Source organism: Hyla sarda, chromosome 3 (assembly GCF_029499605.1).
Source record: "Hyla sarda isolate aHylSar1 chromosome 3, aHylSar1.hap1, whole genome shotgun sequence".
Classification (NCBI taxonomy): domain Eukaryota; kingdom Metazoa; phylum Chordata; class Amphibia; order Anura; family Hylidae; genus Hyla; species Hyla sarda.
In genome coordinates, this window is record NC_079191.1 from 404,430,665 (window position 1) to 404,457,581 (window position 26,917).

The 26,917-nt window shown below is 43.8% G+C and overlaps 1 protein-coding gene across 2 annotated transcripts in view; it reads right to left on the reverse strand.

Annotated features, from left to right (window-relative positions):
• Window positions 1-26,917, reverse strand: part of CAMKMT (calmodulin-lysine N-methyltransferase) — a 502,992-nt gene that overhangs the window by 67,883 nt on the left and 408,192 nt on the right. For both annotated transcript variants that reach the window (XM_056568123.1, XM_056568124.1), the window contains exon 8: window positions 20,329-20,403. In XM_056568123.1, the coding sequence (XP_056424098.1) occupies window positions 20,329-20,403 (75 nt within the window). The remainder of the gene's footprint in view (window positions 1-20,328; window positions 20,404-26,917) is intronic.

Here is a 26,917-nt window from a genome sequence, read left to right on the forward strand (position 1 = left end):
GTGGCTTGCAGATAATGTTGCATAAATGCATGTAAGTAGGTTCAGTGCAGCATTGGTTAGACTCTTGATGTATGAATCAGGTTAAGTGTACAAGAGCATTATATAACGGCACGAGCGCCTGTAAGGAGATTTGATGGGCTGGAGTAACGTGCCGGGAAGAAGAGAATTATGTTAGTTATCTTTATGAATGGTTAGAACACAAAGCCCCCATCACCAAGTGCAGAGGTGAATGGAGAGGGAGACAAGTCTCAGCTAAGACCTGAGATTGAGAGGCGCGCTGAATAAAACAACACCCGGAAAGGCAAGCCATGTCAGCAATATCCCCAGCAGACAAATTGGATGAAAGACTCAGAAGTAATTCAAGAAGCCTCAGCACAGCTGCTCAATAACAACAGAGAGGTAAAAGATGTCATTCCCTGAAAATAGTGAAGGATCTAGCTACTAGGTCATAATACGGCTTATTCTAGACCTCCAAGAGGTCATGACTTCTTACACTAATGCCAGTATGTCGGTCAAGACGGTTTCAGAATGATCTATCTATCTCTCTCATAAATATCTATCTATCTCATATCTATCTATCTCATATCTATCTATCTCATATCTATCTATCCCATATTTCTATATATCTATTCCTTAACTATCCATACCCAATCATTCTATTTATATATCTATCTATCTCATATCTATCTTATCAAGCATTATAAACGCTATTGCTGCCGAAACATTGTATTTGAGAAAAGGACAATATAGATTTCAAACTTTTACCACAATCCCAGACTTGACTGGTGCTGTGCTTCCAGGACTTTTTCTATTTGATCCTGGGCTGGCTGCTTGGGTAATCACCTGCACAGAGGTCGATACCCGGTTCTGTCTTACACTCCTTTGAATCTATCCATATCTATCTATAAATCTATCCATCCCTCATCTGTCCAGATCCTCTATCTATCTTTTTTATGTCTTTCTGATTATTTATGTATCTATTACACTTCTTTCTCTATAGTATCTATCTATCTACACTGCTCCAAAAAAAATAAAGAGAAAACGAAGATAACACATCCTAGATCTGAATTCATGAACTAATCGTATGAAATACTTTCGTCTTTACATAGTTGAATGTGCTGACAAGAAAATCACACAAAAATTATCAATGGAAATCAAATTTATCAACCCATGGAGGTCTGGATATGGAGTCACTCAAAATTAAAGTGGAAAATCACACTACAGGCTGACCCAACTTTGATGTAATGTCCTTAAAACAAGTCACAATGAGGCTTAGTAGTGTGTGTGGCCTCCACATCCCCGTATGACCTCCTACAATGCCTGGGCATGCTCCTGATGAGGTGGCGGCCAACCAACGCGGCCGCCAACTCCTGGACAGTCTGTGGTGCAACGTGGTGTTGGTGGATGGAGTGAGACATGATGTCCCAGATGGGCTCAATCGGATTAAGGTCTGGGGAACGGGTGGGCCAGTCCATAGCAACAATGCCTTCCTCTTGCAGGAACTGGTGACACTCCATTCACATGAGGTCTAGCATTGTCTTGCATTAGGAGGAACCCAGGGCCACCCACACCAGCATATGGTCTCACAAGGGGTCTGGGGATCTCATCTCGGTACCTAATGGCAGTCAGGCTACCTCTGGCAAGCACATGGAGGGCTGTGCGACCCCTCAAAGAAATGCCACCCCACACCATTACTGACCCACCGCCAAACCGGTCATGCTGGAGGATGTTGCAGGCAGCCGAACGTTTTCCACGGCGTCTCCAGACTTTGCCAGTGTTCTCTGGCAAATGCCAAACGTCCTGCATGGCGTTGGGCTGTAAGCACAACCCCGACATGTGGATGTCGGGCCCTCATACCACCCTCATGGAGTCTGTTTCTGACCGTTTGAGTGGACACATGCACATTTTTGGCCTGCTGGAGGTCATTTTGCAGGGCTTTAGCAGTGCTCCTCCTTGCACAAAGGTGGAGGTAGCTGTCCTGCTGCTGGGTTGTTGCCCTCCTACGGCCTCTTCCACATCTCCTGATGTACTGGCCTGTCTCCTGGTAGTGCCTCCATGCTCTGGACACTACAATGACAGACACAGCAAACCTTCTTGCCACAGCTTGCATTGATGTGCCATCCTGGATGAGCTGCACTATCTGAGCCATTTGTGTGGGTTGTAGTCTCTGTCTCATGCTACCACTAGAGTGAAAGCACCGCCAGCATTCAAAAGTGACCAAAACATCAGCCAGAAAGCATAGGAACTGAGAAGTGGTATGTAGTCACCACCTGCAGAACCACTCCTTCATTGGGGGTGTCTTGCTAATTGCCTATAATTTCCACCTGTTGTCTGTTCCATTTGCACAGCAGCATGTAAAATTGATTGTCAATCAGTGTTGCTTCCTGAGTGGACAGTGGGATTTTACAGAAGTGTGAATGACTTGGAGTTACAGTGTTCCCTTTATTTTTTTGAGCAGTCTATCCAATATTTATGTTATGTCTATTTATATAATTATCTATCTATTTTATATCATCCATCCATTCTACACTCTAAATAGGATCTAGGTCTCTTGATAATAGATTAGAATACGGAAAACAGAAATGGAAAAAAGTTTTCAGAAATGACTCCAAGATTACGATGGGACTCACAGGTCTATGTACATAGATAACCATTCATATGCATATACATATTCATTATATATTTACATGATATACATTTGCAAATAAAGTGTAAAATAAAAATCATGTGCATTTATGTGTTAGGAAAACTGTGGTCCACCCGCTATAAAGATATACGTTATATTAATCATTACTTAATGTGGCCCCATACAGAGGATCCTGGACATGTCATTCTATGAGCTCCAGCTAACTGCAGTATGGACTGCGTCACTGACATGCGTTCAAATGTCATGTCTGTCAACTAAGAGAGCAGCCATTAATGTCTATCATCGAACCAATGAGCCACTAGCACAGAAGATGTACTGTTAAAATAAGTATATTTGATGACATTACGGATTAAAGTATACTATGACAAAATGGTGGATCAATAATTGGCACTGTTGCCTCAAAAGGTGTATGGTGGATTTCATCTGTCGTTGGCTGTCCGGGCATGCTGGGAGTTGTAGTTTTGTAACTGCTAGATGGCCACAGTTTGGAGACCACTGTTTTAGACCTTGAGAACAGAAGGTACTAGTATAGAAGCCAAACTTAATCCCCTCTCCACATGGGGTGGGATTAGGAGAGATAACAGGTGATCGAATGATCATTCATTGACACCTATCTACTGCGTATGGCCAGCTTGACCAAGGAGAACACAGAAGTTGGTAGGATCTCACCTGTTTGTAAGGGCTTCCAAAAGGTTCTTTGGTTTTTACCTACACCCCAAAAAAATACTTATAAATGAATTGCCTTAAACGTATGTTTTGTTAATATACTGTTGATATTGAAACTGAATATGTAGACTACAACTTGACCTTTAATATAGTTCACTTAAAATTGCCTTCACAAAACTGGACAAACAAAAATCACACACATGCTCAAAAAAAAAGAAAATTAATAATATACAAGGGTGTGCATAAATGTCACACCGACTTGTAATAAAGGTTCAGTCAGTAAAATAAGTAAATACGTCGAACCACAAGTAACAAAATATGTACAGATAACAGGATATAGGTATCAGCCTAACTATCAAAGACCCTAGCCCCTGTGGCTCAGGGTGGGACTCAGGGAGGAACAACAGGGGGGAATTGGGTATGGACCTAAATGGCCCTACGATACCCCTAAGTAACCTGTGGCTAGGTGGAGTGAACGTCCTGATAAGGATGGCCCTGCACCGGAACGTACCCCTGTTAAAGCTGAAAGTCCCCACAGATAACTAACTCGCTTACTAGCAATGGTTAAACTACCTCCCTATGTGGGGCTATACCCTATTGCTTGCTATAGTTCATTTAAGCCATTAGAAGCGTAGGTGCAGTGCAAAAGGAATTGCCCACAGCAATATCATGCATAATTGTATGACCCACATAGAAGAGGTAAAATGGTATTAGCAGAGTTAGCCATAAAAAGGCAAACAATTACCCACATATGATTGTAAATTACAGGAGATCTCATATACGCATACAATCTATGGATATGCCCAAAAAGATATGTTAGGAAAGATGCCCTCTGGCTGATACTTAGGTTTCAGATGTCTTTGACTACCCCATTATGTCAGGAGAATGATTAGGTATGATGATGAGCATGCCGAGATGGGTAAATGCTACTCTTTCTGCGGATGCCGGAATCGGTAGCAGAATCCTATTGAAATCAAGGGGAATCTACTGCAGTGGAATATCCATGCTTAGGCTATGTCCACACAGCGGAATATCCAAGCAGAATTCTGCTGAAGAATTCCACTGAAATTTAGAGCCCATTATGTTTAATGGAATTCCGCTGTCCCATTCAAACAGTAAAATTCCGCAAAATTTAAAGCCCTGTTTAGAGAACAAAAACTCCACCACAATTCTGGAGGAATTACACAATTCCCTTCAACAAGCTTTGCTGGACAAAATTTGTGCAGAATTGCGGAAATTGTGCCGTGTGAACATAGCCTAAGTATGACGTTGAAGAAGAAAAAATGTAAAACCAACTATATCCATCTCCGAGTAGAGCGACTTGTCAGTGATCTACCACCCACCTAATAATCTCCCATGATTCCTTCTCCTGGTCCAGTTTATATTTACCACCCATTGACATCTTTAACACATTACTCCAAGTACTGTGTAGATTGTTTGTCCATTACTCTCCAAGAGCCAAGTTCTCGTCTTCATCTTGAAGCTGAATGCCCACCCACATAACAACTCTTCATACAGACGGTAAGAATCTCTTACTGCCCATCAAAAAGTCTATTCCCATTCCTCTGTCTGCTTTGGTGACTGCACTTATTCTCGTGTTTTCTTCACATCCACCCATACAGTGTATCGTTCCAGTGTTTAACACAATTGTCATTCAGTGCAGACTTGGAAACGGTTCTATGACGGGATCTACACCTCTTTCTGAATCGAAGCTCTTAGCTCTTCCAGCACAACTGATAACATAAGTATAAAAAAAAACATAATAACCCTGCGGTATTTTACACATGTAGCTCCTGAGTGTATTCGAGGTTGCGAATAACTTGTTGAAAAGAGTACTCGAGCCTTACAAGTGTTTTTGAATGTAAACATGGAAATATATGAATGTAATCATGTATATACATGAACCTCAATCTGCTTTTTTTCCCCCGTACAGTGGCTTTGTGAATAGACCTTGTTTTCATGTAAATGAGTGCAGACTGTAAAACTGGCTCACTATTCAGACTGTCAGACAATACCACCCTTGCTGGAAGAAAAAAAATAAAATAAAGAATTTAATCAGGCACCTAATATACAAGTTGGCACTTAGGCTGCTTAGGCAGTTTCCTAAAGAAAGTGGTTTGCCAATTGACAGCAAAATATATCCCTACAGAAAATCTACATCTGTCTGTAGTGAATATATAAACCTAAAACAGGAAAAAGAAAATAACCAATATATTAATCTATGATATCCTTAAGAAGGCTTATGGCCCAAACTTTGCATTGCTCTAGTGGTCCTCAACAAGTGCCTCAGGCACCTAATATAAAAGATGGAAGATGAGGTATAGCAGGAAAAGCTGGGGCTGATGGCGCAATCCACAAATGTAAATCAAGATAAGGATGGCAATCTCCAAAGCGCTGCGGAATCTGTAGGCACTATATCAATAAATAAATAAATAAATTATATACACTTCATTAGCCAAACACAACACATTTCGGGGCCTTGGAACCCCTTCTTTGGATGTACTGACATTATGCTATTACCTCATCTTCCATTGACCATTTGGCTGGAGTTTACCCACAGCCAACATCGGGAGGCAGCACCACTTTTCATATACGCTCGTGTAGTTTTTTCTTTTACACTACAGTATCAGGTGAGCTGATCACTAGAATCCTGTGGGTTTTTACTTGCCTGTTTATGTCCTTCTGGTTGACGTTACTGTCCAATGAGGATCTCTGCCTGCTTATTCTAGATTCCTCAAGCACTAATATAAAAGATGGCACTAAGGCTACTTAGGCACGTTTCTGAAGAAAGTGGTTTACCAATTGAAAGCTAAATATATCCCTTCCAAAATTTTTCATCTGTCTGTACAAAATACACAAATAAATAACGTAAAGAAGGAAGAATAAAAAAGGAAAAGTAAGCAATATATATCATTCTATGATATTCTTTAGAAGGGTACATGGCCAAAACAGTCTCTGTACTCTACTCTAGGGGTCCTCAACCACTGTCTTGGTACTCTACTCTAGAGGTCCTCAACCACTGTCTTGGTACTCTACTCTAGGGGTCCTCAACTACTGTTTCAGTACTCTACTCTAGGTCTCAGACACCTTATATAGGGGGTGTGGCGTGACGTCACTAGGGGGCATGAGCATGATGTCACGTCCCCTTCTTGGAGGCAGCACCAGGCAAAGAATGCTGGGGCTGCAATGAGATCACAGGGGTCTCCAGCGGCGGGAACCCTGCGATCATGCATCTTATCCCATATGCTTAGAATAGGGGACAAGATGTATAAAGCCAGAATACCCCTTTAAGATAAAATAAATCCTTTATACATATATCGGACACAGATTCCGCAGCACTGTACACTTAAATGGGGACATGAACCGTGAGGAAACCGGAGAACCCAGAGGAAACCCACGCAAATAAAGTACAGGGAGGATCATACAGACTCTTAAGGGGTATTTAAACCTAGCACCCTAGGTTCTAATCGCTGCAAGGCACAAGTGCTAACCCCTGAGCCACCATGCTGCCTATATCATGTATATCCTTTGATAGAAAGTATGTGATATATTTTTTGATATTTAGACATACTGAAAAGACTCAAAAGACCACAACAGGATGGTCCCATTATCCTTCTATAGTGGTAAAATAATGATACTAAAAAGCCACTGGCAATCAGTACTCCGAATTATTGCTGCAAATTGGATGACGCGGTGTCAGTATCATGAGCAGAAGAAGATGGCAAATGCCAGAGTTGTTTTGATATTTGTGTGAAGAGCAAATTTAACTCTAAATCTGTTGGCAAGACCTTGCTTCACCCACGTAATCTGGAAAACATCCATATGTGAGCCTTGGCTAAGCCTATGAGAAGACTGTTGCCCTCCTGCTCATGTCCGCCAGCTCTCTGATCTGACTTTCATACTTAATCTGGTCTAATCCTACCGAGCATTAACTTCATCTGTGCAATGAAACCTGTAGTATCCATTCTAATATTTGGTGAGGAAGGCATTTACTAAATTACTTGCTGAAATCATATGGTGTTGTTTAGCTCTTTATTTTAATCAGATGATGCATCTCTGGGACACATTATCAGCGGTTTATCTGGAAACCGAGTTTGTCTTTTTACAAATAAACCTTACAGATATAAAAAAAAAAAAAAGGAACCTTAAATGGTTTTACGTAACATATATGAACACAAACAGAATTAGAATGACTAATAGGCTTCACGCTATCAAGCTTGTCGATCCTGATGCAAACAAAATATATATATTTTTACACAATAAATTCCCCAAGCAAGAAAGATATTATATTATATTTCAAATTACTTGACTTTTATTTTTAAATGTATAAAAATATATATATTAGGGCTGCACGATATGGGGAAAACGTACTCCGTCCCTAGACATGTTATCCACTATCCAAAGAATACACCGCTGGGACCCTCCACAATCTCCGGCGCGGCACCCTGTAATCCGATGCACAGAGTGAACTTCACTCTGTGCCAGATGACAGGCAACTACCACCTTCACACCCCTTCCATTAAGGTCTATGGGAGGAGGCGTGACTAGCCATCACACCCCCTCCCGTAGACATGAATGGAGGGGGCATGGTGTGATGTCACAAACACAGAAGCCTCAGGCTTCTGTGTTCCTGAAGGCCTCAGTGGCAGCCCGAAGACTGCGAAAAGAGGCACAGGTCAGACCCCCAGCGCGATCAGACATGTTATCCCCTATCCTTTGGATAGGGGATAACATGTCACAGGTGGAGTACCCCTTTAATCCCTTAAGGACCCAGCCCAAATATACCTTAAGGACCCGGCCATTTTTTGAACATCTGACCACTGTCACTTCAAGCATTAATAACTCTGGGATGCTTTTACCTTTCATTCTGATTCTGAGAATGTTTTTTCGTGACATATTCTACTTTGTGTTAGTGGTAAAATTTTGTCGATACTTGTATCATTTCTTGGTGAAAAGTTCCAAAATTTTATGAAAAAATTGAAAATTGAGCATTTTTTTTTTTACTTTGTAGCTCTCTGCTTATAAGGAAAATAGATATTCCAATTAATCATACATTGAGTCACATACACAATATGTCTACTTTATGTTTGCATCATAAAGTTAACATGTTTTAACTTTTGGAAGACATCAGAGGGCTTCAAAGTTCAGCAGCAATTTTCAAATTTTTCACAAAATTTTCTAAATCGCAATTTTTCAGGGACCAGTTCAGTTTTGAAGTGGATTTGAAGGGCCTTCATATTAGAAATACCCCACAAATGACCCAATTATAAAAACTGCACCCCTCAAAGTATCCAAAATGACATTCAGTAAGTGTGTTAACCCTTTAGGTGTTTCACAGGAATAGCAGCAAAGTGAAGGAGAAAATTCAAAATCTTCATTTTTTACACTCGCATGTTCTTGTAGACCCAGTTTTTGAATTTTTACAAGTGGTAATAGGAGAAAAATCCCCCCAAAATTTCTAACCCAATTTCTTTTGAGTAAGGAAATACCTCATATGTGTATGTGAAGTGTTCGGTGGGCGCAGTAGAGTGCTCAGAAGGGAAGGAGCAACAATGGGATTTTGGAGAGTGAATTTTGCTGAAATGGTTTTTGGGGGGCATGCCACATTTAGAAAGCCCCTATGGTGCCTTAACAGCAGAAAACACCACATAGCATACCATTTTGGAAACTACACCCCTCAAGGCACATAACAAGGGGTCCAGTTAGCCTTAACACCCCAAAGGTGTTTGACAAATTTTTGTTAAAATCGGATGTGTAAATGGAAAAAAAAAATTTTTCACTTAAGTGCAGTTTTCCCCTCAAATTTACCTTTTTTTTTACAAAGGGTAATGGGAGAAAATGCCCCCCAAAATTTGTAACCCCATCTCTTCTATATGGAGTATGGAAATACCCCATGTTAGGACGTAAAATGCTCTGCGGGCAAACTACAATGCTCAGAAGAGAAGGAGTCACATTTGGCTTTTGAAAAGCAAATTTTGCTGAAATGGTTTTTGGGGGGCATTTAGGAAGCCCCTGTGGTGCCAAAAAAGCAAAAAATACCGACATGGCATACCAAATTTTGGGGTTCTTTTCCTTTTACCACTTGTGAAAATAAAAAGTATGGGGCAACACCAGCATGTTAGTGTAAATTTTTATATTTTTTTACACTAACAGGCTGGTGTAGCCCCCAACTTTTCCTTTTCATAAGGGGTAAAAGGAGAAAAAGCCCCCCAAAATTTGTAGTGCAATTTTGGAAACACTCCATATGTGGCCCTAAACTGTTTCCTTGAAATACGACAGAGCTCCAAAGTGAGAGAGCGCCATGGGCCATTTGAGGACTAAATTAGGGATTGCATAGGGGTGGACATAGGGGTATTCTACGCCAGTGATTGCCAAACAGGGTGCCTCCAGCTGTTGCAAAACTCCCAGCATGCCTGGACAGTGGGTGGCTGTCCAGAAATGCTGGGAGTTGTTGTTTTGCAACAGCAGGAGGCTCCGTTTTGGAAACACTGCCGTACAAGACGTTTTTCATTTTTATTGGGGGGGGGGGGACAGTGTAAGGGGGTGTATATGTAGTGTTTTACCCTTTATTATGTGTTAGTGTAGTGTAGTGTTTTTTAGGATACATTCGCACTGGCTGGTTACGGTGAGTTTGCGCTGTGGCGAAAAATTTGTCGCAGCCCAAACTTTAAGCAGGAAATTTACTGTAAACCTGTCCATGTGAATGTTCCGTAGGATCCAGGGAGCCGTCCTCTTCTTCCGCACGACATCGCCGCCCACCGATCACCCACTGCCTCCGGACGGGTAAGTGGACTTCAGCGTTCGGTCCCCTTCGCTTCCCCGTTGTGCCCCGCCTATTTTGGGTGGGCAGGACGGGGAAAACGAAAGTTAACCCTCCCGCCCCCGATCTGCTATTGGTCGTCGCTTGTGACGACCAATAGCAGGGATAGGAGGGGTGGCATCCCTGCCACCTCGCTCCTATTTCTTCAGGGGGATCGTAGGTGTCTTAGACAAACGCGATCCCCCTTATATTCCGGGTCACTGGGTCACCATAGACCCGTATGACCCGAAAAGGCGCAAATCGCAAGTGTGAATTCACTTGCGATTTGCGCCGATCGCCGATATGGGGGGGGCCTGATGACCCCCATGGGCATTTGCAGGGGTGTCTGCTGATAGATATCAGCAGTCACCCCGGTCCGGTCCCCGCCCGGCGGGAGGGACGGAAATTCCCACGGGCGTATGGATACGCCCTGGGTCCTTAAGTACCAGGACGTCAAGGCGTATCCATACGCCCTAGGTCCTTAAGTGGTTAAGGAACGGGAAGGGGAGGGAGTTTCGTTTTTACTCCTCGCTTTCTAATAGCCATAACACTTTCAATTTTCCACCTACAGACCCATAAGGCTTGTTTTGTGTGCCACTAACTGTACTATGTACAGAGTGGGCCAACTATATGGATACACCTTAATAAAATGGTAATGGTTGGTGATATTAACTTCCTGTTTGTGGCACATTAGTATATGTGAGGGGGGAAACTTTTCAAGATCGGTGGTGACCATGGCGGCCATTTTGAATCCAACTTTTGTTTTTTCAATAGGAAGAGGCTCACGTGACACATCAAACTTATTGGGAATTTCACAAGAAAAACAATGATGTGCTTGTTTTTAAAATAACTTTATTCTTTCATGAGTTATTTACAAGTTTCTGACCACTTATAAAATGTGTTCAATGTGCTGCCCATTGTGTTGGATTGTCAATGCAATCCTCTTCTCCCACTCTTCACACACTGATAGCAACACCACAGGAGAAATGCTAGCACAGGCTTCCAGTATCCGCAGTTTCCAGTATCTTCACAGCATAGACAATTGCCTTCAGATGACCCCAAAGATAAAAGTCTAAGGGGGTCAGATCGGGAGACCTTGGGGGCCATTCAACTGGCCCACGACGACCAATCCACTTTCCAGGAAACTGTTCATCTAGGAATGCTCGGACCTGACACCCATAATGTGGTGGTGCACCATCTTGCTGGAAAAACTCAGGGAACGTGCCAGCTTCAGTGCATAAAGAGGGAAACACATCATCATGTAGGCCACTGGATATGCAAAATTGCTACATGATGATGTGCTTCCCTCTTTATGCACTGAAGCTGGCACTTTCCCTGAGTTTTTCCAGCAAGATGGTGCACCACCACATTATGGGTGTCAGATCCGAGCATTCCTATATGATCAGTTTCCTGGAAAGTGGATTGGACGTCGTGGGCTACTAGAACCAGTTTTAGGCATTTTAGACGCCGGAATCAACTTTGATCGTGGCATCTAAAAGGTTAATGCAGAACATCACCCGGATCGGTGATGTCCAGCATTAGCCAGTATAAAGCAAGCTCAGCTCCTGAGCTCGCTTCATACACCCCCTGCACGGCTGCGCCATATTCATATGGTGGCCAGTCCGGAATCACGTCAGCTGACATAAGCCGCCGCCAATCATCTTAGCTGTCGGAGGGGGAGCGCAGTTAGATGGACAGCTGCACCAATCGTCCGCCCAAGTCGCCACCGTTGTGGCCACGAAAGCCCCTGCTGCTGTCATCGGAGCCGCCGCCGATAATGCCGCCTGCCGCCGCAGGAGCTAGTAATCGCCGCAGGAGCTAGTTTGGGATTTTCCCAAAGGCCAAATCGACATATCGCAATCGTCAATAATCACAATTCGATTGCGATATATCGTGCAGGCCAAATGGTAAGATATGTTAGACAACAAGTGAACAGTCAGCGCTTGAAGTTTATGTGTTGAAGGCAGGAAAAATGGGGAAGTGTAAGGATTTGAGCAACTTTGACTAAAGCCAATTTTGATGGCTCAATGACTGGGTCAGAGCATCTCCATAGCAGCCGATCTTTTTGGGTGTTCCCAGTATGTAGCGAAAATGGTTCAAAGAAGGGGAAGGAGCTAACCCTTAGGCTAAAATTCCACTTGGCTTTTTTCTGGCAGTTTTTGGAAAACTGCTACTGCAGTTTTTGAGTCAAAGCCAGGAATGTATTCAAATGGAATAGGACATAGGCTGGAATTCCACTGAGGTTGTTTTTGCAAAAATGCCGTATAAAACGCCAATTTTCCAGCACAGCGTTTTTTATTGAAAAAGCGCTGCGTCCAGATGTTAGCTGCAAGTCAATAGTAAACTGCAAAATGCCAGCTCCACTTGGCGTTTTTCAGTTTGCCATTTTTTTATCCTTTTGGCGTTTTTCAGCAATTTTGGGCTCAAAGGCTGGTTTTTCACAACGCCTGACAAAACCTAGTTTGGCGTTTTTTCAGGCAAATTTTATTCTTTTTTGGACTTTAGCGATCCAAAAAAGTGATGGAGATACCTTTTTTTATTAAAATTTCGTAGGGTACCATTAAAAAATAATAATAAAAAATATACAGTATTGATGGAAAAAATTGTATTTAACGAAATGTATCTTTTTTATTACAAAATGTTTCTAAATTTTAAACAGTAGAAGTTTATTGTAAATATTCCAAAAAATACAGTATAAAATGTTTCTAAATTTTAAACAGGGATCAATTTATGTGGGCGGGTAAAGCACTAAAAATGTAGCCGACAATAATAAAAATGTAGTGTGTTTTTCACTTTTCTTCTTTATTTTTAACATTTTTTTAGGTAGTACTACTACTCCCAGCATGGAACACACTGTTACATGATGGGAGTTGTAGTACCTGTACTAATTGACAGATCGCCCATTGCGATCCTCCTGTATAATGTATAGACACGGCCGGCCGCTCTTCTATGGTCCCCTGCACAGATGTATATATACTATTCATATTTCCTGAAGAGAGCTGTGATTGGCCAGATGGTTCCAGCAAATCACAGCTCTCTGTGGGAAATATGAATATGTATGTATATATATATATATATATATATATATATATATATATATATACACGTCAGTGCAGGGGACCATAGAAGAGCGCCGGCCGCATCTATACATTATACAGGGCAATCACAGCAGATGTCAGTAGTGATACCCGCTGTGATCTGTTCTTAACTACAAGTACTACTACTCCTAACATGGAGCACACTCTGCTCCATGCTGGGAGCTGTAGTACCTGCATTAATACACAGATCGCATCATGTGTCAGAAATTACACTCGCTGCGATCTGTCTATTAATTCGGGTAATACAGCTCCCAGCATTGAGCAGAGTGTGCTCCATTGGGAGTAGTAGTACCTGCAGGTAAGAACAGATCACAGCGGGTATCACTACTGACATCCGCTGTGATCGTCCCGTCTATTGCAGAGATGGAGCGGCTGTATACAGTGCTCGCATCTCTGCTCTGTACTCCGGCCAACAACTCACTCATTTATATTCTCCTCAGAGCTGTGATTGGCTGCAACCCTCCGGCCAATCACCACTCTGGGCAGAAAATACGAATGAGGGATGTTCTATTCTCATCACTGGCCGGAGTATAGTGCAGAGATGCGAGCGCTGTATAGAGCCGCATCTCTACTATATTATGGACGATCGAAGCGGGTGTCAGGACTGATACCCGGGGCGATATGTCTATTAGTACAGGTACTACTACTCCCATCATGGAACAGTGTGTTCCATGCTGGGAGTAGTAGTACTACATAAAAAATAAAAGAGATAAAAAAGTTAAGCACACACACTTTATAAAAAAAATTATTAAAATTTTGTTATAAAAAAAAAAAACATTTTGTCACGATTCGGCAGGCTGGAGGTGGATACTCTGTGTCAGCGAGGGATTGGCGTGGACCGTGTCAGTGGACCGGTTCTAAGATGCTACTGGTATTCACCAGAGCCCGCCGCAAAGCGGGATGGTCTTGCTGCGGCGGTAGCAACCAGGTCGTATCCACCGGCAACGGCTCAACCTCGCTGACTTCTGAGAAGGCGTGGGACAGAAGGACTAGGCAGAGGCAAGGTCAGACGTAGCAGAAGGTCGGGGCAGGCGGCAAGGTTCGTAGTCAAATGGAATAGCAGAAGGTCTGGAACACAGGCTTTGGACAACACTAAACGCTTTCACTGGCACAAGGCAACAGGATCCTGCAAGGAAGTGCAGGGGAAGTGAGGTAATATAGCTAGGGAGCAGGTGGAAGCTAATTAGGCTGATTGGGCCAGGCACCAATCATTGGTGCACTGGCCCTTTAAATCTTAGAGAGCTGGCGTGCGCGCGCGCCCTAAGGAGCGGAGCCGCGCGTGCCAGGAGATGACAGCCGGGGGCTGGGACAGGTGAGTGACTTGGGATGCGATTCGCGAGCGGGCGCGTCCCGCTATGCGAATCGCATCCCTGCCGGCAGTGTCAGTGCAGCGCTCCCGGTCAGCGGGTCTGACCGGGGCGCTGCAGAGAGAGAAACGCCGCGAGCGCTCCGGGGAGGAGCAGGGACCGGAGCGCTCGGCGTAACAGTACCCCCCCTTAGTACAGTACAGTACTCCCCCTTTTTTTGTCCGGCAATTGCTTCACGTGGAACGAGGACACTGGGAGCGATTGTAGGGTTTCCTCATCAAATGCAGGCAGTTCAGCAGGAGTGGGAATGGGGAGTGAGGGCAGAGGGTGAAGCTTGGCACGGGGCAGAGTGTTACCAGGACAGGGGCTATGAGGAGGCAAAGCATAGTCCTGATAGGCCTTGGGGAGACCAGGTGTAGGAGGAGGCACAGAGGCTTGCCTGACGGGATTGGGAGGAGACGTGAGGCATTTCTTGCGGCAAACAGGGCCCCAATTCTTGATCTCCCCGGTGGTCCAGTCAAGGGTGGGAGAATGATGCTGGAGCCATGGCAGACCGAGGAGGACTTCAGAGGTACAGTTGGGAAGGACGAACAATTCAATCTTTTCGTGATGGGGTCCAATGCACATTAAGAGGTGTTCTGTGCGGTAACGCACGGTGCAGTCCAATTTAACTCCGTTGACCGAGGAAATGTAGAGCGGCTTGACGAGATGGGTCACCGGGATGCAGAACTTATTCACCAAAGAGTCCAGAATAAAATTTCCAGAGGCACCAGAGTCCAAGCAGGCCACGGCTGAGAGGGAGGAGTTGGCAGAAGGAGAAATCCGCACGGGCACAGTGAGACGTGGAGAAGCAGACTTCGTACCAAGAGACGCCACACCAACGTGAGCTGGGTGCGTGCGTTTCCCAGACGTGGAGGACGAATAGGGCAATCCACCAAGAAATGTTCGGTACTAGCGCAGTACAGACAAAGATTTTTTTCCCTACGGCGAGTCCTCTCGTCCTGGGTCAGGCGAGACCGATCCACTTGCATAGCCTCCTTGGCGGGAGGCACAGGTGTAGATTGCAAAGGATACTGTGGGAGAGGTGCCCAGAGATCAAGGTCTTTTTCCTGGTGGAGCTCCTGGTGTTTCTCAGAAAAACGCATGTCAATGCGGGTGGCCAAATGGATAAGTATTTGCAGGTTGGCAGGAATCTCTCGTGCGGCCAGCACATCCTTGATGTTACTGGATAGGCCTTTTTCTAAAGGTCGCGCAGAGAGCCTCGTTATTCCAAGATAATTCAGAAGCGAGAGTACGAAATTGGATGGCGTACTCGCCTACTGAAGAATTACCCTGGACCAGGTTCAGCAGGGCAGTCTCGGCAGAAGAAGCTCGGACTGGTTCCTCGAAGACACTACGGACTTCAGCGAAGAAGGACTGGACTGTGGCTGTGGCAGGATCATTGCGGTCCCAGAGCGGTGTGGCCCAAGACAAGGCCTTTTCAGAAAGAAGACTCACTACGAACGCCCCATTAGACCGTTCTGTGGGAAATTGGTCCGACAACATCTCCATATGTAGGGAACATTGAGACAGAAAGCCACGGCAGAGTCTAGAGTCCCCATCAAATTTGTCCGGCAGGGACAAGCAGAGGCTAGGAGCGGCCAGTCGCTGCGGAGGAGGTGCAGGAGCTGGCGGAGGAGATGGTTGCTGCTGTAGCAGTGGCAGAAGTTGCTGTAACGTGGCAGTCAACTGCGACAGCTGCTGTCCTTGTTGGGCAATTTGCTGCAATTGCTGAGCGACCACCGTGGATAGGTCAGCGAGACTCGGCAGCTGCACCTCAGCGGGATCCATGGCCGGATCTACTGTCACAATTCGGCAGGCTGGAGGTGGATCCTCTGTGTCAGCGAGGGATTGGCGTGGACCGTGTCTAAGATGCTACTGGTATTCACCAGAGCCCGCTGCAAAGCGGGATGGTCTTGCTGCGGCGGTAGCAACCAGGTCGTATCCACCGGCAACGGCTCAACCTGACTGCTGAGAAGGCGTGGGACAGAAGGACTAGGCAGAGGCAAGGTCAGACGTAGCAGAAGGTCGGGGCAGGCGGCAAGGTTCGTAGTCAAATGGAATAGCAGAAGGTCTGGAACACAGGCTTTGGACAACACTAAACGCTTTCACTGGCACAAGGCAACAAGATCCGGCAAGGAAGTGCAGGGGAAGTGAGGTAATATAGCCAGGGAGCAGGTGGAAGCTAATTAGGCTGATTGGGCCAGGCACCAATCATTGGTGCACTGGCCCTTTAAATCTTAGAGAGCTGGCGCGCGCGCGCCCTAAGGAGCGGAGCCACGTGCGCCAGGACATGACAGCCGGGGGCTGGGACAGGTGAGTGACTTGGGATGCGATTCGCGAGCGGGCGCGTCCCGCTATGCGAATCGCATCCCCGCCGGCAGTGTCAGTGCAGCGCTCCCGGTCAGCGGGTCTGACCGGGGCGCTGCAGAGAGAGAAACGCCGCGAGCGCTCTGGGGAGGAGCAGGGACATCCTTACTGCATCCTTTTTTTTATTTATTTTTTTATTTTGGTACCCAACTAATTTTGTACAAAAAATGCCAAAGGGGCCAAAAAATGCAAATTCCACACAAAGGTAAAAACGCAAGACAAAACGCCAGAAAAAATACCAAAACGCAGGTAAAAACAGTGGCAGTTATTCTGGCGTTTTTAAGCCAAAAATAAACGCAGGCCAAAAACATCAGTGGAATTCTATATGAAACTCCCAGCATATAAATGACTTCTACTTCTCCTCCCTTATGGATCCACTTCTGACTTTGGCTCAAAAACTGCAGTGGCAGTTTTCCAAAAACTGCCAGAAAAAAAAAACAAGTGGAAACTTAGCCTTAAGCATGACCCCACAGAAACGCTTCTGTAGCACAAATTGATGAGATACGTTATAGCTGGTAATGACAGAAAGGTGGCAGGTGTCACTGCAGCTTGTTGTGCGTGAGTTGCTTAGCCTCGGGTACAACAACTTTAGAATTGGGCAATGAAGGAAAGGTAGAAGTTGGCCTGGTTCAATGGATTATGTCTTTTTCACATGAAGATGCCGGTATGTCGCTCAGTTGGCGAAGAGATGGCACCAGGATGCCAAGCAGGTGAAGGCAGTGTGATAGTCTGGACAATGTTCTGTGTGGATCCATGTGCCGACCAGTTCATTCTTTTCTTGGCAGTGGGATTCCCTAATGCAAGCAGCCTCTTTCAGCAGGATATGGCCTAGACTCATGGCAAACATTTTCAGGAATGGTTTGAGGAACATGACAAATAGTTCAAGGTGTAAACTTGGGTTCCAAATCCCCAGATCTCAATCTGATTAATTGTCTGTGGGATGTGCTGTAAAAACAAGCCCAATCCATGGAGTTCTTTGAGATTTCTGGGCTGTCACGCACTGAGGTCTATCCATAGATTTTCAATTATGTTGAGGTCAGGAGATTGTGAAGGCCATGGCAAAACCTTCAGTTTACACCTCTTGATGTAATCCCCCGTGGATTTCGAGGTGTGTTTAGGATCATTATCCATTTGTAGAAGCCATCCTCTCTTTAACTTCAGTTTTTTCACAGATGGCATCAAGTTAGCATCCAAAATTTGCAGAAATTTTATTGAATCAATTTTTCCTTCTACTCGTGAGATGTTCCCTGTGCCACTGGCTGCAATACAACCCCAAAGCATGATTGATCCACCCCCATGCTTAACAGTTGGACAGAGGTTCTTTTCATTAAATTCTGTTCCCCTTCTTCTCCAAACGTACCTTTGCTCATTTCAGCCAAAAAGTTCAATTTTAACCTCATCAGTGCACAGAACTTGTTTCCAAAATGCATCAGGCTTTCTGGAGGGATTGTGCAGTCAAATGTGGGTTTTGACTTGTTTTTCTCAAAATCCTGCGAGCTGTTCTGTCTGATATTTTTATTGGTCTTCCAGATCTTGCTTTAACTTCCACTGTTCCTGATGACTGCCATTTCTTAATTACATTCCGAACAGACGATATTGACACCTGAAAATGTTTTGCTATCTTCTTATAGCCTTCTCCAGCTTTGTGAGCGTCAACTATTTTCAGTTTCCGATTTCTAGACAACTGCTTAGAAGAACCCATGGTGCTGATTGTTGGGGCAAGGTCAGATGAGTCTGGGCATTTAAAACCTTTGAGATTGACATGACCTGGTCTTACCAGATGATGATTAAGAACAATCCATTACACTGGCAGGTCTCAGCTTTGCAAAGGGGGCAGTGAATGCTATAAAATCTGCAGGGAGTCCAAACTTTTGCAGATGCCATTTTTTTCTTTTCTGTTAATTTGGAAGTGTAAATGATGGAAATAAAATCTAACTTTTGTTGACATATTATAAGAATGTCTAATCTGTAGTTTGATGCCTTTTGGAGATTTTTCCATCTTTCCTTGGCTTCTTTATGCAAATTAATAAAAATTTTTACCTGGGTTGCTCAAACTTTTGATCACCACTGTATGCAAAATTGCATATAAAATTAACTTAGTGATAAGTTACATGTGAGCACATCTGTACCCTAGTACCCCTTCAAAGGTCTGGTGGAATCCATGATGGTCCAGAGCTGTTCGGGCAGTATGAGGGAGACCTAAACAATATTATGCAGCTGGTATAAACATTATGGCTGATAATCAATGTATGTGTGTATATAACGAGAATAGCATGTGTCTTTAAAATACGATTATTAAATGACCAAACTGATGCAATATCTAACTGAAAAAAGAACATTTAGGAAATATTTTCTGAACATTAATAAGAAGGGTAAAAAAGATAATAAATAAACAAATGTAAAATAAAATATAGGATATATAAAAAAAATCTATTTGATGAATAAATATTGGAAAAACATCATACCATATGCTCTAGAACAAACAGTCAAAAAAAAAAAACCCGGTAGAAACTGGGAAAATAAAATCTAGCCCTTTTCAGTAATATACGTAAAACATATATTCTATTTCTGTCAGCTGCGCTGAAATAATACCTGTTCTCTTAATTACATGTTACAGTACGTCGTAGGATGATGAATTCAGAGAATAAAGAACATGATACAATGTTCATCCCTATTACTTTGCCATTAATAACTGTCTACTTAACTTCAGCAGTCGTCAGAAATATCAGATATACTTTGCTTCGGATATCAAGCGATTGACGTGTACAAGTTGCCGAGTTTGGCGCAAGCCTCCGTATGTATTTAAAGCACTCTAAATAGCTGTTAGAATCCGACTGAAGACCACAGATCACTCAGAGGCGTTTTCTTATACATGAATTATTCTGGACCCCACTTAAGATAGCTCGTGTCACAACACATTGTTACATCTCGTATCGTCTCCATGCCAAACCTGATTTGGCCAGAAAAAAAATAAAAATCACACAACCTTGCATGTGCTAATATCAATAGTCAGATATTTAGTAACAAGTAAGTTAATTGAGCTGTTTGTGTTGATAAACTCTCTTTCCTTCAGACTGTTCCTCCCTGAACCATAATTATTTGCAATTTGCTTAAGTCGTCCATTTACTGATACGTCAAGCATGAAACAGAGGCAATTTCGCAAAATGGAAATGCTTCTCAAAATCAATCTTCAGGAAATAATGTGGTAGAAGTTACTCTCTGATAGAAGACTACCTCATGACTGTCACATAGAATGAATATTAATTTGTTGAGGTTAAGGTGGTTTAGTGCTTCATTTGTTGACTTTGTTCAGCCGTCAGAGAGCGGAGCAGTGCAATTATTTCAACAAATCTATTTTTTTTCCCCCCGATACGCTAGTTACCGTTTTTTTAATGTACTTACCAGTCGGCACACATAACAATGTCAAAATGTCCTTCCAGTTGAGAGACATCTGTCTCATTATCCCATCGTAAAACGCTAAAGGAGAGAAGGGGAAAAAAATTGTCACTTTTAATATATTTTTTTTTTTAACTTCAAGGATGTTTTTATGACATTCGTTTCATAGTGTTAAAAGCAAATAGGATGTTGGCAAACATATCCCGAGACCACTTTTATCAGGTCCCTCAGGTATCAGGTGAGGGACAATGAGAAGGAAGGGAAAGGGAGTTCTAGCTTCATGGTACTCATTTTTATTGTATACATTTCAAAAGGATCATGCACTTTATATATCATATGTGTATTTACTTATTATGTCTTTGTTTTATTATACTGTACTTATTGAACCTCCGCCTTTTCCCTCACCATGAGGTAATCCAATGCTGTTGTTTGCCACCAATTTTCTTTCAAAAACCACTGAGCCATGCTTATATTTTGCATTGACTCTCAGGAAGGGAATTTCGGCCTAGAAACATTTTATGCAAACAATTTTTAAAGGGGTATTCTAGTATTTTTTTTATTTGACTATGTTACAGGTTCTGTAAAGTTAGTGTGTAATATAGCGTCTGTACCAGTGCTTGATGGTGATCCTGCAATTTCCCTGCGATTTTTGCCCCAATGTTTATTTTCAACAGTAGACAAAGTGAGTGTCGTCTCAGGTTTTGCCAGATCGCAGTGCGTCCAGAGACATTACATCACCAGTCAGGTGTTCAGAGGGAGCCTGTCTTTGCTTCAATGTATGGAATGACCACTGGGTGGGAGGTAGGTCATTCTGCTATGAATTGTTGGTTTGCAATAGCTGGAGGCACCCTGGTTAGAAAACAGTGTTCTATTGCATTGATGGGAGCACAGGTATGTTTCAATGCGTGGGAGGTTGAGGTGTAGGAGGAAGAAAAATGACCTCACACTACGCAAGTACATACTAAAATCATCTTATGGTGGATAACCCCTTTAAAGGGGTACTCCAGTGCTTAGACATCTTATCCCCTATTTTATCCCCTATCGTGATAGTTATCACGCCCCCTCCCGTAGGCTTGTATTGAGGGGCGGAGCGTGACGTCACACGGGGGCGGGGGCGTGACGTCACACGCCGCCGGCTCTGCAGTCGACCGTAATCAGACCCGGAGCGAACACGCTCCGGGGACTGATTACTAACGGGGTGCCGTGTGCATGATCGCGGGCGTCCCCAGCTGCGGGAGACCCGCGATCAGGCATCTTATCCCCTATCCTTTGGATAGGGGATAAGATGTCTAAGCACCGGAGTACTCCTTTAATAAACTATAGTACACATCTCTGGAGTTGTCCTCTGTATACTTTGGCATATACAAAAATGAGAGATTCAATTTGGTATGAATCAGACCCCAAATTTCCACAAAACTGGTATTTATTAGAATCAAATATCTAACTACCTACCTACATACCTGAATATCTAACTATCTTGCTACCTACCTACATACTTATCTACCTGGCTACCGAACTACCAAGCTAGCTAGCTATCTAGCTACCAGATTTGGCTGGAAGAAGTCGACATGGTGGTCTGGGCTGGATGGAAAAGAAGTGAAAAGGAACACTGCCATCAGAGAAGAAGTCACCTGTGAGTCATTAGATGTAACTGTAATCACTTATATTGTATACAGATCCTGTGTACAGCTGGTATCTACTTTTACATGGTCCTCTATATAATCATTTATATGGTATACAGATCCTATATATATCTGGCATCTACCTCTATATTGTAATGTACATAATCACTTATATGGCATACAGATCCTGTGTACAGCTTGTATCTACCTCTATATGGTCTCGTTACTCTCGTACATAATTACTTATATGAAAAACAGATCCGGTGCACAGCTAGTTTTTACCACTATATGGTCACTGTATATAATCATTTATATGGTATACAGATTCTGTGCACAGCTGGTATCTACCTCTATATAGTTCTGAATATAATCACTAATTTCAACAGAAAAAAAATTCATTTCAGCACAAGCAAAAGGCGTTTCCTTTTGTGCACAGACAGGTGCAGCCCAACATCTTCTGATAATTAGTATGCAAAAGAACCAATTGCCCAGCACAGAAATTTTTTGCTCTTTAAAAAAATCTCCATATGTCATTGATCATGGGTGCCGCCATGACTGTTATCTGCCTGTGTTTTCTTATGCTTATTTTATATTTGTATGAAAAACTTTAATAAAAAGTTCAGTAAAAAAAAAAAAAAATCTCCATATTTATTCAATAATATGCAGGTACATAAAATCAGGAAAACAGGGCAAAAATAATGTGTTTTAGGGTTGTACCACATCTCTTACAAGATATACAGTGGCGGCCATTTTAGTTTTTTTACTGGCTTTATTAGTATTTCTGGTTTCAGTATACAGGATGTGTTCAGTAACAGTATGGTGGTAATATGTATGGTGATAATATTCCTCCTTGTATACTGGTAATAGTGGCAATATTGGTCTCAGTATACAGGATTTGGTCAATAATAGTAGATGGTGATATGTATGGTGATAACATTCCTCCTTTTATACTGGTATTATTGATAATATTAGTCTCAGTATACAGGATTTGGTCACTAACAGTATAATGTTAATATGTATGGTGATAATATTTATTTCTTATATTACGGTGTTATTTGGCTCTTGCATAAAGGTTTTATTGGTAATAATGGTCAGTATACAGGATATGGTCAGTAACAGTATGATGGTAATATATATGGTGATAATTTTTCTTCTTGCATACTGGAGAAGGAGTGAAGAGAATGAAAAAAGATGCGGGGCGCTCTATGGCGTCGCCAATACACAGGAACCCACGAGCAGGACACCGCAAAATTGTTGTTGTGGACCTGAGGAAGGCGTGAGAACATGCCAAAACGCGTTGTCCACTTGTACCCTTTACATACAAATAAAATAAAAGAATCCTGTGTATCCATTGGCATCCTGACTTATTTTCACAGTAGCGCTTGGGAGACAGAAACCCCACATTTTCTGTGCTTCCATTTTCTTCAATTTCTTGCATACTGGTAAACGCTGATGCTGATGTTGTACTGTACAAGAGCAAGGACTCCTGCCTTTGGGATCCAAATTCTCTATGAATCTGCGGAATCAGATCTGAAATGAATCTCAGGAGCTGAAGACCGAGGATTTTCTTCCAATTGTATCTCATATTTGGAACTGAATTAACCTAACCCCAAGGCCGAAGCCCGGGGTGAAAAACCCCTTATTGCTCAACCCTTAAAAAGTAACCTTTATTGGTATATATTAAAAGCTCCCCAGTGTAAAGTTAAAATAACCCCTGACAGGTGTGTACAGGGTTAATGAGGGAAAATTCCCTTACAGTATAAAGTGCGGTGCTGCAGACACTCACACTGCCTTGTCAGAGGGTTGGTTAAAACTCAAAAAGTATGCCCACCCCTACATGTTTCGCTGCACCGCGGCGTTCTCAAGAGGTACATGTGGCTACAGTAGCCACATATACTGTAAGGGAATTTTCCCTCATTAACCCTGTACACACCTGTCAGTAGGGATCGACCGATTATCGGTATGGCCGATATTATCAGCCGATAATCACGATTTTGGGCATTATCGGTATTGGCAATTACCTTGCCGATAAGCCGATAATGCCCCCGCACCGCGAAAGCCCCCCCTCCCGACCCGCCACACCGCACCGCGACCGCCCCCCCCGCGTCGCACCCGCCACGGTAGTGCTGGGCGGTATACCGTTATGGATTTTTGCCCATACCGCTATACCGGTCGGGCCCCTCCCCCACCCTCCGAGTCATTAAAATTTTTTTAACTTACCCGTAATGGGGGTGGTCCGGGCCATCCATCCTTCCTTCCTGTAGTGTCCGGCGGCATTCCGGGTGGAGGGTGAACCGGTCCGGGCTGTCCTTCTCCGGGGGTCATCTTCTCCACTCTGGGCAGGCTCCGGCCTAGTACGCTGCATAGACGCCGCTACACCGTGCCATCAGGTGCGTCGCTGCGCACGGGCATCACTGCGCAGCGGCGTCTATGCTGCGTTACTAGGCCGGAGCCTGCCCGGAGTGGAGAAGAGGACCCCGGAGAAGAAGGGCAGCCCGGACCGGTTCACCCTCCACCCAGAATGCCGCCGGACACTACAGGAAGGCCCGGACCACCCTGACAGGTAGGGGGAGAGAAGCGGGTGGTGGCGGCGGCGGCCTATGGCACCGCAAAAGCCACTGAAGTGCATTGATTTAAAGCACCCACTTTAAATCAATGATCTGCAGCGGTGTCGCGGGGGGATAAATAGCCGATAACTTATACCGGAATATCGGTATAAGTTATCGGCTATCGGCCCTAACTTCCACCGATTATCGGTATCGGCCCTAAAAAAACGATATCGGTCGATCCCTACCTGTCAGGGGTTATTTTAACTTTACACTGGGGAGCTTTTAATATATACCAATAAAGGTTACTTTTTAAGGGTTGAGCAATAAGGGTTTTTTCACCCCAGGCTTCGGCCTTGGGGTAGGTTAATTTTGTCTATTGACCCCCAACCAACCTGGGTCATTTTCTTTATATTTGGAACTGAACCCCCAGGCTAATATATATAAGTGCCTTCTAATATGGCACCAGATTTCGGACGTGACTGCTGCCTCTGCACCAACTATAGCTGAATGATCTATTATGATGTCACGTTGGGTGGGAGGTGTATTTACACTGAAGGAATCACTCATTGCACTTTTATTTCAATGCTTCTCCGCTATGTTAGTTATATAAGATTAAATAACCATACATAATCATATTGCTAAAATTCATCTGCAGTGACTGACTAGATCATAAAAATGAACTTGTGTCAATAATGGTTTCTGAGAATGTAGATTTAGTGGCTGTTACTGAGACATGGTTTATTTAAAGTAATGACTGGGACATAACCATACCAGGGTACTCTTTATACTGTTACGCCGAGCGTTCCGGGTCCCCGCTCCTCCCCTGAGCGCTAACAGCGTTCTCCTGTTCACAGCGCCCCAGTCAGACCTGCTGACCAGGTGCGCTGCGATAATGTCCCCAGCCGGGATGCGATTTGCGATGCGGGACGCACCCGCTTGCGATGCGCATCCTGACCCGCTTACCAGACTCGTTCCCCGTCTGTGCTGTCCCGGTGCGCGCAGCCCAGCTCCCTAGGGCGCGCGCGCGCCGGGTCTTTGCGATTTAAAGGGCCGGTGCGCCACTGATTGGCGCATGGGTTTTAACCCCTTAACGACGCAGGACGTATATTTACATCCTGCGCCGGCTCCCGCGATATGAAGCGGGATCGCGCCGCGATCCCGCATCATATCGCGTCGGTCCCGGCGCTAATCAACGGCCGGGACCCGCGGCTAATACCACACATCGCCGATCGCGGCGATGTGCGGTATTAACCCTTTAGAAGCGGCGGTCAAAGCTGACCGCCGCTTCTAAAGTGAAACTGAAAGTGACCCGGCTGCTCAGTCGGGCTGTTCGGGACCGCCGCGGTGAAATCGCGGCATCCCGAACAGCTGATCGGACACCGGGAGGGCCCTTACCTGCCTCCCCGGTGTCCGATCGGCGAATGACTGCTCCGTGCCTGAGATCCAGGCAGGAGCAGTCAAGCGCCGATAATGCTGATCACAGGCGTGTTAATACACGCCAGTGATCAGCATAGGAGATCAGTGTGTGCAGTGTTATAGGTCCCTATGGGACCTATAACACTGCAAAAAAAATGTTAAAAAAAAAGTGTTAATAAAGGTCATTTAACCCCTTCCATAATAAAAGTTTGAATCACCCCCCTTTTCCCATAAAAAATAAATAAAACAGTGTAAAAAAAATAAAAAATAAACATGTGGTATCGCCGCGTGCGTAAATGTCCGAACTATAAAAATATATCATTAATTAAGCCGTACGGTCAATAGCGTACGCGCAAAAAATTCCAAAGTCCAAAAAAGCGTATTTTGGTCACTTTTTATACCATTAAAAAATGAACAAAAAGTGATCAAAAAGTCTGATCAAAACAAAAATCATACCGATAAAAACTTCAGATCACGGCGCAAAAAATGAGTCCTCATACCGCCCCGTACGTGGAAAAATAAAAAAGTTATAGGGGTCAGAAGATGACATTTTTAAACGTATAAATTTTCCTGCATGTAGTTATGATTTTTTCCAGAAGTGCGACAAAATCAAACCTATATAAGTAGGGTATCATTTTAACCGTATGGACCTACAGAATAATGATAAGGTGTAATTTTTACCGAAATATGCACTGCGTAGAAACGGAAGCCCCCAAAAGTTACAAAATGGCGTTTTTTTTCCGATTTTGTCGCACAATGATTTTTTTCCGTTTCGCCGTGCATTTTTGGGTAAAATGACTAATGTCACTGCAAAGTAGAATTGGCGACGCAAAAAATAAGCCATAATATGGATTATTAGGTGGAAAATTGAAAGGGTTATGATTTTTAAAAGGTAAGGAGGAAAAAACGAAAGTGCAAAAACGGAAAAACCCTGAGTCCTTAAGGGGTTAATCAGTACCTTCAAATGTGCACTTCCCTATTTATACCTCACTTCCCCTGCACTTCCTT